The sequence below is a fragment of the Polypterus senegalus genome, chromosome 6 (genome assembly GCF_016835505.1).
Source record: "Polypterus senegalus isolate Bchr_013 chromosome 6, ASM1683550v1, whole genome shotgun sequence".
Classification (NCBI taxonomy): Eukaryota; Metazoa; Chordata; class Cladistia; order Polypteriformes; family Polypteridae; genus Polypterus; species Polypterus senegalus.
The window spans coordinates 96494287-96506895 of record NC_053159.1 but is presented as its reverse complement, the minus strand read 5'-3'; the positions used below and the strand labels follow the sequence as shown (position 1 = coordinate 96506895).

Genomic DNA, 12609 nt, shown 5'->3' with positions numbered 1-12609 from the left:
TAATTAGGCAGACATGCCAGCACATATCACAAACTATAAGCTCATTCTGTATATTACTTTATGCTAAGTAGTAGAACAATTTCTTCATTATACCGAAATGCTTCACAGCTAACAATAATGGGACAACCTGTTTCTTACCCTGGTAAACAAAGAGTATAAGGTGCAGTCTACCTAGCATCTGCAGGATTTACATATCCAGGGTTATTCATACCTGGTCAATATACAGTTAACAGTCAGACTAAAAACAGATCTAAGAAGTGTGATGGGGAAATGAGATTCCTCAAAAAGAATAATGCAGGTATGAACAGAAAATACAAACTGGCAGAATTCAGTTAGTTACAAGACCCAAACATCATGTTACTCTAGCAAAAAAAGATAATGAAGTGATTGAATTTCATAAATTGTTAAAATTGATTGTGTATATAAGATGGCAACTTTCCAGACCAGCAGCGTTACAAGGATCATGATCAATCAATCCAATTTAAGAATCTCTTTTCTCCCTGGACCTGTCCCAGAAGCAAAGGGCTCAAGGCAGGACTCAAAACCTGGATGGTCTGATGTATGATGGGCAAGTGTGCAGGATAGACATTAACTTCCTCTCATTATGGGTAATTTGCCATTCTACCAAATGGCATGTATTTGGATCCACCGGAATTGGGAAGGACATGCACACTCCACACAGAGTGCACCCCATCCAAAACTTGAACCATGGTAAAAACTAAGTCCTGCTAAGTATTCAGAAAGTGTTTGTTTCAAATGTACTTTTACAAAACTCACTGAACCTTATTAAGAGACTCACTGAGATAGTTATATGGAATATGGTCCTGAAAAGTTAAATCATCAGCTACAGAGTTCATAAAAATACTAAGAAACCGAATATCAGGAGATTTCAAAGTGTAACGTGCTTGTTTGTAAGGGGCATGCAGTGTCAGCTATTTCAAACATTAAAATGATCAGCTTTGTAAAGTAACAGCATGATTTTGAAGATGATTCTATATCAGACAAAAAGTTACTTTAGCCAAGTTATTTGAAGACTGAAATGTTCATTGGATATGGGCCTAACCATTCATTGAATAATTCATGTTTCAGACGTGCTTATTCCGGTACAGGGTCACTGGGACCAAGAGACTATCTTGCCATCACCACAGTTCACTTTTATCTATAAAAAAAAGCATTCATCTTGAATGCCAGTAACATTAGTTAAACAAAATCATTCTCATGTTTATATTAAATGTAATACTGATTGTGATTAAATCTAACAACTATTACAAATCAACAATAATATGAGAATGACACGAGTAAATTAAGGGAAATAATAGCCATGGCTCTATTTTGAATGTACCTGTCAGATAGCAAAATATTTAGCAACTTGCAGCCCACAGACACACCTCATATGAGACAAGCGTTGTAAAAAGTTAACAAACTGGATATTGTATAAGGAAATGATCAATGCATGTAATCAAAGTAGAACATGTATCTGTACAAGGCAAAGAGCGAGCGAGTGCGACGAGAACCTTGCAGAGCATCCTGGTCCAGTGCACAAAAAACTCCAGTCCACGATTTCGATCTTGTCCGCTGCTAACCCCGGCCCATGTCTTATTCGATAACTTTAGTAGGTGACTGTTTATGTTCAATACCACCCCCTCTATGTCTAACCAATGTTATATAGATTTCTGCTCCCTTAGAGATTTCCGATATTATTTTAACTTAGAAAATATATTTATGGCAACTTTGAAAAAGAATGTTAATCTAATGTTAACCAGACATATACGCTAGTGCCTAATACACGGAAGCCCGCATCTAAAACTCGACAGACCTTGAACACAAAGCCTAATGTTTTTCAGAAACCTGTGCCTAAACTTCATCAAACATACAGTAGAAAATCCATCTCTATTCTTTCTAATGTGCTTATTCCTAGGACTAAGTGGCTATAATTTTAGGAAGTATACAAACCTAACTAGACACAAACACAATTATCTCATCCTCACAGGAATTGGCACTTAAAACCAGCGCCTAAAATTAATCAAATACAAAAAACAGAGGCATTGACTCTAGGCAGTGTGAAAACTTCTACAGACACAATGTTGTATACTCATAAGAAGCAACTCTATGAGTGAATGCTGTCCTGTAATACTTTGCAAACAAAGGACTTTAATGCAGTTGTTAGGATGTATTCCTGTAGTGTGAGCACATGCAAGTTAAGTGACTTCCTCAGGGCCACACAGTGAGTCAGAGTTGGGAAATGAACAGGCAGCTTTGTTCTTTATATAGCATGGTGCCTTAGTCTGGAGGTCAAACTGCCTTTCTAAACTTAATCAGACAAAGAAACAAGCGACTACAGTCAGCCAGAAAATTAAAACACATGCATTGCCACGAATGCTAACAAGTAGCAAAGCTTAAACAGATACCAGAACCGTATAGTCGGAGGGGCCTGTGCCTATGTTTAATCAGACCCAGAAGTAATCAATCCTTCCATCTTCTAACCCTCTTATTCCAACCAGGATTGTGAGGATCTGAGCCACTGTAAGTATGGAGAGAACCAATGGCTGACAAAGCACCTATTTATTGATGGGCACATGCAGGCTTACACTTGCTCTGGGCCAGTTTAGAATCTGTGCAAGGAAAAAATGGGAGAAAACTATTGGTTATTTTTGAAATTAGAGATCTCTACATTGTGTAATTTTTGTTAACAGAACCATGAAATTATATGAAAATTAATCAACCTATTTTTAAACAACTACACCGGTGACCATTTCTACTTATTATTTGGCTGATGCCTTTATCCAAAGTGTCTTACAGCATTTGAGATTAGTAGTGAGAAGTCAAGCAAATGGTTAATTTCTTTTGTTTTTCCATGAGCACAGGCAAGTGAAGTGATTTGCTCATGGTCACACAGTGCCAGTAGCAGGATTTGAACCAGATCCTTAACCACTATGATACATTGCCTAATAAGTAAATATTATTAATAGGGTATACCCAAATAGTACCTTATATCGACAACACTTTCCACCCAAGTTTAAGTCAGCATAGTGAAAAATTAATTGTACAAAAAGTTGTCTAATACTAATGGCAGCAATAATAATACTGCACAAAGAGACACTATACTGGCACTTTTGAATGTGGCACCAAAAGCTAACTAACTTGATATGCCAAAAAATAAATAAATAAATAATACACCCCCCCCCAAAAAAATACAAATCCATTCACCACCTGACTTGGTTATCCTGGGCCTGGCTGCATTGGGTGCAGAACCAATTCTGCAAAGGGCACCAGTCTATTCATAAAGACATGGTACACATTAAGAGGTACCAATAAAAGTAAGTCTCACATCTTTACAAACCCACACAGACATGGGGAGAACGTGTTAAATATACACAGAAAGTTCCCAGGCTGTGATTTCAACTCAGGAATCTGCAATCGTGTTGTCCACAAATGCACATGCTGGAAGAGATTAAGTGCAACTAGACTGCTGGGATAGGCTCTTCCCTACCTGCTGTCTTCAAGAGGATTAAGTGAGTTTAAGAATGTCAGAAGTTACATATTTACATTAAGCCTTCCACACCATCAAGTACCAAACCATATTGGTGAATTATGATATAGCGAAGAATTAATTTGGTTTATAACCAATACCTAACCCACTTGTAATGCAAATGTAATATTTGATACTGAACTGTTCAAATACTGCTGCAACTCCAAGTCGTTAGAGTTGATTCAAAATGCTGGTGTTCATCCTATGGCTGCGTGTATTCAGTTTATATCTTTGATGCTTCCCCAAAGAGTAGTCAGTGGGTCAGCACCTATGCCTATGGAGACACCTATGAGGTCCTATGCTCCCTTTTGACCACTCAGGTCTGCTGATGTCAATTCTGTAGCGCATCAAATCTTAATCCAGACTCGTTTCATGTGTGGCGCCAAGGTGGTGGAACGAGCTGCCCACCTCCGATTGAAATTCTCACTCCTTCAAAATGTTCTTAAGAAGCGTTTAAAAACTCTCTTCTTTGATGTATTCCTGTCTTAACTTATTTTAGCTATTCGGTTTTGTAACTTAGAATTGTAAGCTAGTATTTAGTTCTGAGCTATTCACTTAGGATGTGACGATGAAATTTGAACCTTTGTCCAATAATGTGTTTCCTAATCGTTCCCCCAGACTGATGTTTACTCGATCGTATTAAGCTCATTTGTAAGTCGCTTTGGATAAATGTTTGCTAAGCAAATAAATATAAATAAACGTACGAAACAATGAGCCCTGATATTAAAAGTGGAATATAAGAAAAAAAATTCTGATGCACCATATAGTATAAAGATTGATTAAAATCAACAAATTCTGCGAAAAAAACAGATAAAACAGAGCAAAGTTGCTAAATGACTAGCTGCACTTAAACTTTAACAGTGTCCAAAATATCGTTTTTTACTCAATAAACCTACAACAGTATTTTGGAACATCTAAACCATAAAACCAAACTTTTGCAAAGTGTCTAACTGACTAAGCTGCACTTAAGCCTCAACAGTGTCCAAGATATCGTGTTTTACTCATTAAACCTACAACCATATTTTTGGAACATCTAAAGCATAAAACCAAACTATTACTACTAATAGTAAACAATAAAGGGCACAAAGTCGGCACGACTGCCGTAAAAACCTGCGAGCCAATACGGAGTCTGCGCTCTCCGAGCACCAGTCCTAACTTCTGACCGCCTTGTTCTCGTTTCTTAAACTTCTCCGTCAAATTGGCGCTAAAGGAAATACAATGGACAGCAGCGTGGCCCCTAGGCTCGGCTTCCTCGCCGCCCGCGTCATTTACGTTCTTTCTGCCCTCCCTTCTTCCTCCTTTCCTTACCTTGCTTGCCAGTAACGCGATCCAGCTTTACTCCAGTCCGCGTTTTACCAGTTAGACGCGTCTCCGGCCCCCGTTCAATAAGTCTATTCCGTGGCCCTGTTCAATAAGGCAGGTTCCTGTTCGATAACTCCATTCCGCGCCCCTGTTCAATAAGCGAACGTCGCGTTCGATAGCTCTGCTCCGGGTTTTCCGCGAGCTCCCCCTCCTTTCTCCTGAACTCCAGCCCCTCGCTCTCTCTCTATCAGCCTCTCACTCCGTCTCAATATGTCTCAAGATGGCGGCCAATGCGGGATCGATGTTTCAATATTGGAAGCGCTTTGATTTACAACAGTTGCAGGTCAGCCTTTTTCTCCCCCTCGGTTACTGTACGTCGCCGAAGGCCGGCGAGAGGACGGCACTTTCGGGGTGATGGGCTTCCTCTGAGGCCTCGTTTCGCCTGTGTTCGGGGCCGCTTTCGGTGCCCCCGTTTCTCCCATTGATTAAAGCGGCTTTCTCGCTGATCGGAAATTGATCCTCTTTGTTCAATTCCCATCGATCAGCCATCATGGCGCCCCGGCGCCGCCGCGGGGAAACGGCCGGCTCGGCCGTCTAGAGGCTAGGGGCAGCGGGCGCACCGTCCAACACACTTTCTCGGCGCTTTGGCAACTTTGTACCTGGCAAGAGGTCTTTTGGAAGGGATTTCATTTTTAATAAAATGTTTTGGTTGAATTATTTTGGTACGGAAAGCAGAAGTGCGTTTGTTGTTTTTCGTGTTCGCGGGTGGCGCTGTGGCGTCTGAGTAGGCAGCTTGGAAGCGAGCGAATGAGTACGAGCACTTAAGACGTGGAAGATTATTTAGTATTAGAAATTGAATTTTACTACTTTAATTGAAAGAGGTAGAATAAAAAAATGTTTGTTTTTCGTACACATTAATTTGCGTGTGACGCGCTTCCTGCAGGTCGTGCTTTCTTGGTTCAAATGGACTCATTTTTAAGTTTGTTTTTCTGTTTCTCAAGTCTATTTCTGAAACATTTTTAATCTTGTCTTTTCATCTTAACAGTGTTTTGTTTGAGTTATTTTATCTTCTCGTAATCACTAGTTATTTACTTTGGGGGGGTAGGTGAGGGTATTTATATTGCCACGTTTCGTTATTTTTTGCCACTTGTTTTCGACGGTTTTCATAATCGTTTATATTATTCGTCGATATTTTTCGATGAGTATGTGTAAAAACTTTTTAATATGTATACGTCTTGCTTTTATGCTCAAAGGGAGAGGCAATACATATATATATTTTTTTTTGTTTGTTTAAAGTTTGGTCAGTGGACGTTATTTTCGCTGTGGGATCCTGTTAAAGTTGCTATTTAAATTTCCAAAGCTTTATAAAGTATACTTTGTTACAGTATGTATATATATATATATATATATATATATATATATATATATATATATAAAAACACCCCCCTCAGTGGAATTTAAACTCGAAGATAGTTTACTTTTATTTTTGAATTCTGAATGATTAGCCCTTTGATTTCAGAAGTACGCTTATAATTTATTTTACAGCTGCAAAGGAAGAGTTTATCTACCAAATCCGTATTGGAAAACTATCGATTCGTGTCCATCGATTTTTTTCCCCCGATGTGTCGCACTCCATAGCTTCCCGTGTTGTCTACAGGACACCGAAGGTTACTTTAGAGATTGAGCTAATTAAAGCTGCCTGTCGTTTGTGTTATTTCTGTGCTGTTCGTAATAAAATAATAGATGAACTCTTGGTGGATTTTAATTATTGATCACGGTTGCCCTGCTTATAAAAGTGCGTCGGGTTTTATTACACACTTGTCCTAATTTTGAAATTCGGAAGGTACTTTTTAAACTCGATTTTAACATCTTCATTAGCTAAACATTTTCACACGTACACTTTGAGCCTTTTTAGTGTTGTTGACGAGTTGTTAAGGCGTCAAAGATGAGAAGATTAGATCGCTCATTATTAGTCCTGCAATGGTTGTGGTGCCATTATTTTAGTAAATATAGATTTTTTTAACTAGTCACTGTTCGAGATTAGCGAACCAGCTGAGCAGAGTGATAGTTGTGTTTGTTGGTTTCTTGCTTCTTAAATAGTTGTGTATTTTTAGTTCTTGGGTTATTTCAGGATATTTTTCGTTTTCCTCTGATGGCCCACACGTAATTATTTATTGGCGGTGGGGTGTGGTATGAATTGGGAGTAGATTAGGCAAAATGTTTAAATGGAGTTCGTCGTAGTGAATTTCTTGAAGGGTTTTTCATTGGTGAAGTTAAAAAAAAAAAAAAATGGTGTCGGGGCGCAGAGAGATCGTTGTAGAATTTTATTTACTTTGGTAGCCGACTCGCCCTCCCCCATCTGTCAATTGAGGCCGCGCATTCCTCCGTCTGGCCGGTGAAAAGGTCACTCAATGAACTTGAACATTTGCAGCCACTGCCCCCTTCCTTAGTCATTGCCTTCTTTGCAGATGTCGGGGTAGAGTCAAAAGAACTGTTTTTTTCCCCCTCAGGCTTGAAGAGAGGTGTGAGGGGATAGAAAAACATTTTTAAAACAGTAAATAGAAGTGCCCTAGAATATATGAAAAGATATGTTCCCCTGCTTGTCTCTTGTAATTGTATTAAATGTGAAAAACCAAGCATTACTTTATAACACTTTATTCTGAACTCCCAAATAAATAATTGAGACTTCCATAACTCCTTCACGTCCCAAAAATGCCCATGTTCAGTTTTCGATAACTGTCAGGGGAACTACATTTAATTAATATACAAACTTCATACTCTTATTTTTTGGATCCTAAGTTTATTAGGTTTTTAACCTGGGTCCTAAAGTATTGTTCACTTCTAGGCAGGCAATATGATGTGGTCAAGACATTGGACCTTAAACTCCCCATAGTGGTTCAGTTCCAACCACTAACTCACTGTGTGAACCTGAGCATGCGTCATCTGTTAAATTAATAAGCTGCCAATAACTGTATTGTTTGTTGCCTTGTCTGAAGATGACTGACCAATGTAAAATAATAATCTTTAGTTACTTGTTTCACCCATTCCTGCATTTTTAAATTAATTGTAACATTTAAACTCTTTTCAATGCTTGATGGTGGTTAAAACATTTTAACATCTTTTACCAATAATATATATAGCAGTTGGTGTTTTGCTATGAAAATAAAGTTTGTATCCACTAGATAGATTGTACTTTATTTGTCCCTAAGGGGAAATAAAAATTTTACAGAAGCTCCAAAAATGAATAAAATCAATATGATAAAAAAAAAACCACCCCAGTCACACACAGAAATGCCTGGGTTGGATTACAGAGAGGTGCTATTGTCAATACAGGCTTGTAGGTGACAGTAATGTGAGGTAAGACCTGCTCGGATTGTGCCACAGGTTTATATTTAATTTAATTAATGCCTCTGTATTTAAAGGCATTAATATTTGAATAGAGCAGTGTCCATGAAAGGAACAGGCCTAACAGGCCTTGACTCCTTCATTGAAGTCACCAGCATTAAGAATGATTCATCAAAAAGACACTGGTAAAGAATGAATAAATTCTGTTGCTGAGTCAGCCAGGATGATGTAACTTACTTTACTGGGCATTGACATGGACAAATTTAGTCAGCTTGTTGTCCAGTATAAAGCCTTTGATAATTTTCTATCAATGAGGTCAGGCAAGATCCAGCCATTACTGGAGTTCTAGTCAATCATAGTGCATCATTGCACACACTGGCAGTTCTAGATATTTTTAGTTTTATACCTATACTGTGTTAGGAAATGTGTGCATCACTCTGGGCTTATGAATGGGAATGTGTTAAGAGCATATTGACTTTCGTACAGTGCATAGACAGTATGGCCTTTTTCAGGTGATGCTTCAGAGAGAAATGAGAAGGGATTACTGTAATTTTTTTGCTTTTTGTGGAATCATTGCATGTAGAAATATATTTTGTCTTGTACATTGCTGATTACATTGGCTTCACTCTCTAAATTCCCTAAAATGTTTGTGAGTAAAATTTCAGTCAGCTTTATTTTGTGATTTTTTTATGTAATCAGTGTTTTGGAAGACTTCTTACTTTTATCATTTCAATTTAATTCTAAGTTTTGCTTTGAGTAGGTATATGCTTCCATTCAGTAAACAATGCTCTAGATCTGTTTAGGCAATTATGAGTTGAAGTATTTAATGTGGCCCAGGTAAATAAAAAGCACGTTTGAGAGAATATCATATTTGTTTGTGTATTTCATGAACAAGCATGATTTTTTTTTTTACAAAGACTGTGTGAGATCCTAGATCAGGGGTGCCCGATGCGTCTATTACAAAGGTAGTGCAAGTAGATCGCGTTGCATTCAAAAACATTTTTTTTAAACATTAGTCTATCATATATCCTCCCTATGGCATTTGCAGCTTGATTGACATACAGGGCGGCCAGTCTGAGATCTCTTTTCTTCTAACACACTGGTCATCCCGCAAGCAAGATCAAATGCGCGAGCTACTGTAAAACTCCAGCTATCTAAGTGATCTAGTTAGCCTTCCAATTTATATCAACTAAAGAAGGGATTTTTTTTTTTTAAATGTTGTTTATGGGCTGGATGTGGAATTGGAAGAGGATTTTTTTTTCTCACAATGTCACAATCAAAGTGCGTTTGTCTGATCTGTCACTCTATCATTGCTATTCCAAAGAAGGAAAATGTGGAAAGGCACTTTCGAACTGTTCATAAAAACTATGAAACTGATTTCCTTCCAAAAAGCGATCCGAGAAAGAGAAAGGAGAGGGAACTAAAATCGCAGTTAATCGGACAGCCGTCATTTTTCACTCGGCTGAATTCAAAAGCTCCTTGACTGCATTATTCGGCACTGCTTATTTATGCAAGTCAGCCTTTTCCCACATGAAGATTATTAAATCCAAATACTGTAGTGACCATAAATGTATTGAATTGTTATTGTGCCATAAGGTTATTCAGTTATCCAAGGTACAACAACATATATTTTATGTATAAAGTATACTCAGTGTGTGTGTGTGTGTGTGTATATATACAATATATATATATATATAATATATATTTTTTTATATATATATATTTTTATATATATATTTATTTTTATATATATTTCATATATTTTATATATATATATATATATATATATATATATAATTTTTAATGAAGGTTGATCATTTCGACCTGGTCATTTTAAAAGTAGCTCGCAAGCTGAAAAAGTGTCCTAGATTATTATGGTGTTCCCCTAATTTTGATTGGCTGTTAAAGGTTCTTGTACTTAATATTAAGAAGTCATATTTTTTTACCTTTTTCTTACCAGATATTTACACTTATCTGTCTAACTGCCTTGGTTCCTAAACTTGAGAAATGTAGCTCTGAAGAATTCATTAATTTATTTTTGTATTTGAGGCAATGCATTTTTTACAACATTTATTTGAAGTATTTTGGGTAGACGTTAAACCTTCCTGGTGTGCATAATTATTTTAAGCCTGTTAAAAGATATTAACTGTTTAAAAAATCTGTTTAGGTGGGCACAAAACCAAAAAAAATATTCAACAAGTCAACATTTATAAAAGACTTTATTATTTTCTGTGGTTTCTGTTCAAAATGTTTGAGTTTCTTTAAAGTTACACTTTGCTAAAAAGTTAACTCTAAACATTATTTTCTGTTTATTAAAGCATGGTTCAAAAACCCAAAGAGTTGCTATTAATTTATTTAAACTGAACAATATCACAGATTATATTCTTTTGCTTTTTAAAAACTTTTTGTTTGATTCAGTATGTAATATAAGTATTTCAAAATTCTGTTATTTCACTTATTATAGAAAATAACTGTTTAAGAACATTGTTTCCTGTTTATGGAGTATAGTTGGTGATGGACTGCTGAAATTACATGTCTTAGTGAGTGTACTATTTTTCCCAGCACTATCTGAAATAAAAGCCAGTGGAAAGTAGTTTATTTCAAATGGACATACAAAATCATTTGGTTTCTAACTGCCCTACATCTTTCTAAAGGTTGTAAACTCTTAAAACCTTTACTGAAGCAACGTAAAGCCGTAAACTGGAAAAAAATCTTTAAAATATGCCCGTGATCTTGTTTTGTGCATATGTCTTTTTTATTTAAAAAAAAGCATTAATATTTGTTTTTAAGTTGTTGCTGTGTTTCTGTTGGCAAAATGTAGTTTGTGTCAGAAGCAGTCATCCTGCTTGTTTGAATTAATGATCTGATAAGAAGTGAGTAGTTTATGCATAAATTGCTTGAACAGGGCTGATGCCTGGAGGTCTGATGTTCAAATTTCTAGTCCAGTCTGAAACTGCATTGCCAGTTGTATTATCCGGTTAATTCTTGAGCATCTAGCTTTTGATTTCTGTTTGGACACAGCTAAGGAGGCTGTTAGCTCTGTTTGACAAGTCAGATGGGAGTCTTTATCTTTTTTTTCATCAATTTTTGTTTTTAACTATTGGGTTTTGGTTATGGGATCACAGATCTTAAAGTAGTACTGACTAAAAAGGTGCAATCATCTTTGACTGGGAGGTTTGTGGTGTGAGAGAACATGAATTTTAATTTTCACAATAAAGCCCACAAGATTAAAAGATCCACAATTAAAGAGTTAATGGAAAATAAACTTTTCTATCTTGAAACAGTCATCTCATCTCAATGATTTGTGTTTGTGAGTGTTTGTGTGCATGACTTCTGTCTGGTAGATCCTCAAGTGGTGTTGGCACATTTTCCTGGTGAATGTGCGGGTTTTCCTCTCTCAACTCCAAAAGCTATGCTGGTTAGATTAATAGTCGAGTCGGAATAATCGATATTTGTGAGTGGACTGGCTGCCTCTCCAGGACTTTTTTCTAAGGACCAGTGTTGCCAAAATAGGTTGTGGTCTTCACATCTCTGAATTAAATTACTTTGCTTTGAGAATGCTATGTATTCTGATCCAATAGGTTAGCGGTTCTCAAACTGGGGTGGGGGGGGGCTATCACTGAAGCTGTACAAGGGGGGTGTTGAATAAATGAACAAGACATCAAAATTCATTTTTTACATTTTTATTTCAAATTTAAATTTGCAAGCATATAATTACAACAAATGCATTATAACTAAAATTAAAATAAAACATTTCTAAGGCATAGATCTAATGACTAATATGTGCCTTCTTTAAAAGTACAAAGCCTGTCCAGGTTTGGTTTGATATTCAAGATCGACACTCTGAGCTCCTTTTCTATTTGAAGTTTGTTTCTGTGACGAGTGGTGCCGCTGCTGCTGCTTTATAGTCACGTATTTTCAATCCAGAAAGTTTGAGACGTATTGGTATCTGTCACGAACATTTGGGTAACAGTAGATCAGGTGATAATGCGGCGCGGCTGCTCCACATTGGCAGCGTAGCCAATATTGCCAAATTGAGTTAAATAATTTACTGCGTATTGGGTTATTTTCATGATACAACTAACAGCAGTATAATATTTGTCGGATGAAAATACGTTCGTCTCACGCAGATAGACTTCATCAGTGTCCTTGTTTACGAGATTTTTAAAAATGAAAACATATTTAATCATTTCTTTACATAAAAAAATAAATAAGAGTAAAAAATGTATTCTTTGTTTTTGGGATTAGAATTAATGCCAAAAACCACACAAGGCATTTTAACAGTTATTAAAGCTTTTTTAAAAAAAAAAAAAAAAATTGCAAATGTTTCATTGAAGTTAGCCGAACACATGCAAATCTTATCGAAGTAAAAATGATAGGATACCGCAACACCGCATGAGTATCATACCTTTGTTGTTTGCATCATGGGTTAT

At 36.7% G+C, this 12609-nt stretch overlaps 1 protein-coding gene and 1 long non-coding RNA gene across 8 annotated transcripts in view; one reads left to right on the top strand and one right to left on the bottom strand.

The window, feature by feature from the left end:
* Positions 1-4935, bottom strand: part of LOC120531304 — a 76943-nt gene extending 72008 nt beyond the window's left edge. For both annotated transcript variants that reach the window (XR_005634092.1, XR_005634093.1), the window contains exon 1: positions 4838-4935. This is a non-coding gene — a long non-coding RNA (uncharacterized LOC120531304). The remainder of the gene's footprint in view (positions 1-4837) is intronic.
* Positions 4936-4947: 12 nt separating this feature from the next.
* cux1b (cut-like homeobox 1b) overlaps positions 4948-12609 on the top strand; it is a 497544-nt gene continuing 489882 nt past the window's right edge. For 3 of the 6 annotated variants that reach the window (XM_039756583.1, XM_039756582.1, XM_039756580.1), the window contains exon 1: positions 4948-5174. In XM_039756583.1, coding sequence (XP_039612517.1) covers positions 5112-5174 — 63 coding nt within the window. In that variant the 5' untranslated portion in view covers positions 4948-5111. The remainder of the gene's footprint in view (positions 5175-12609) is intronic. The other 3 variants (XM_039756585.1, XM_039756584.1, XM_039756586.1) reach the window with 2 other exon arrangements.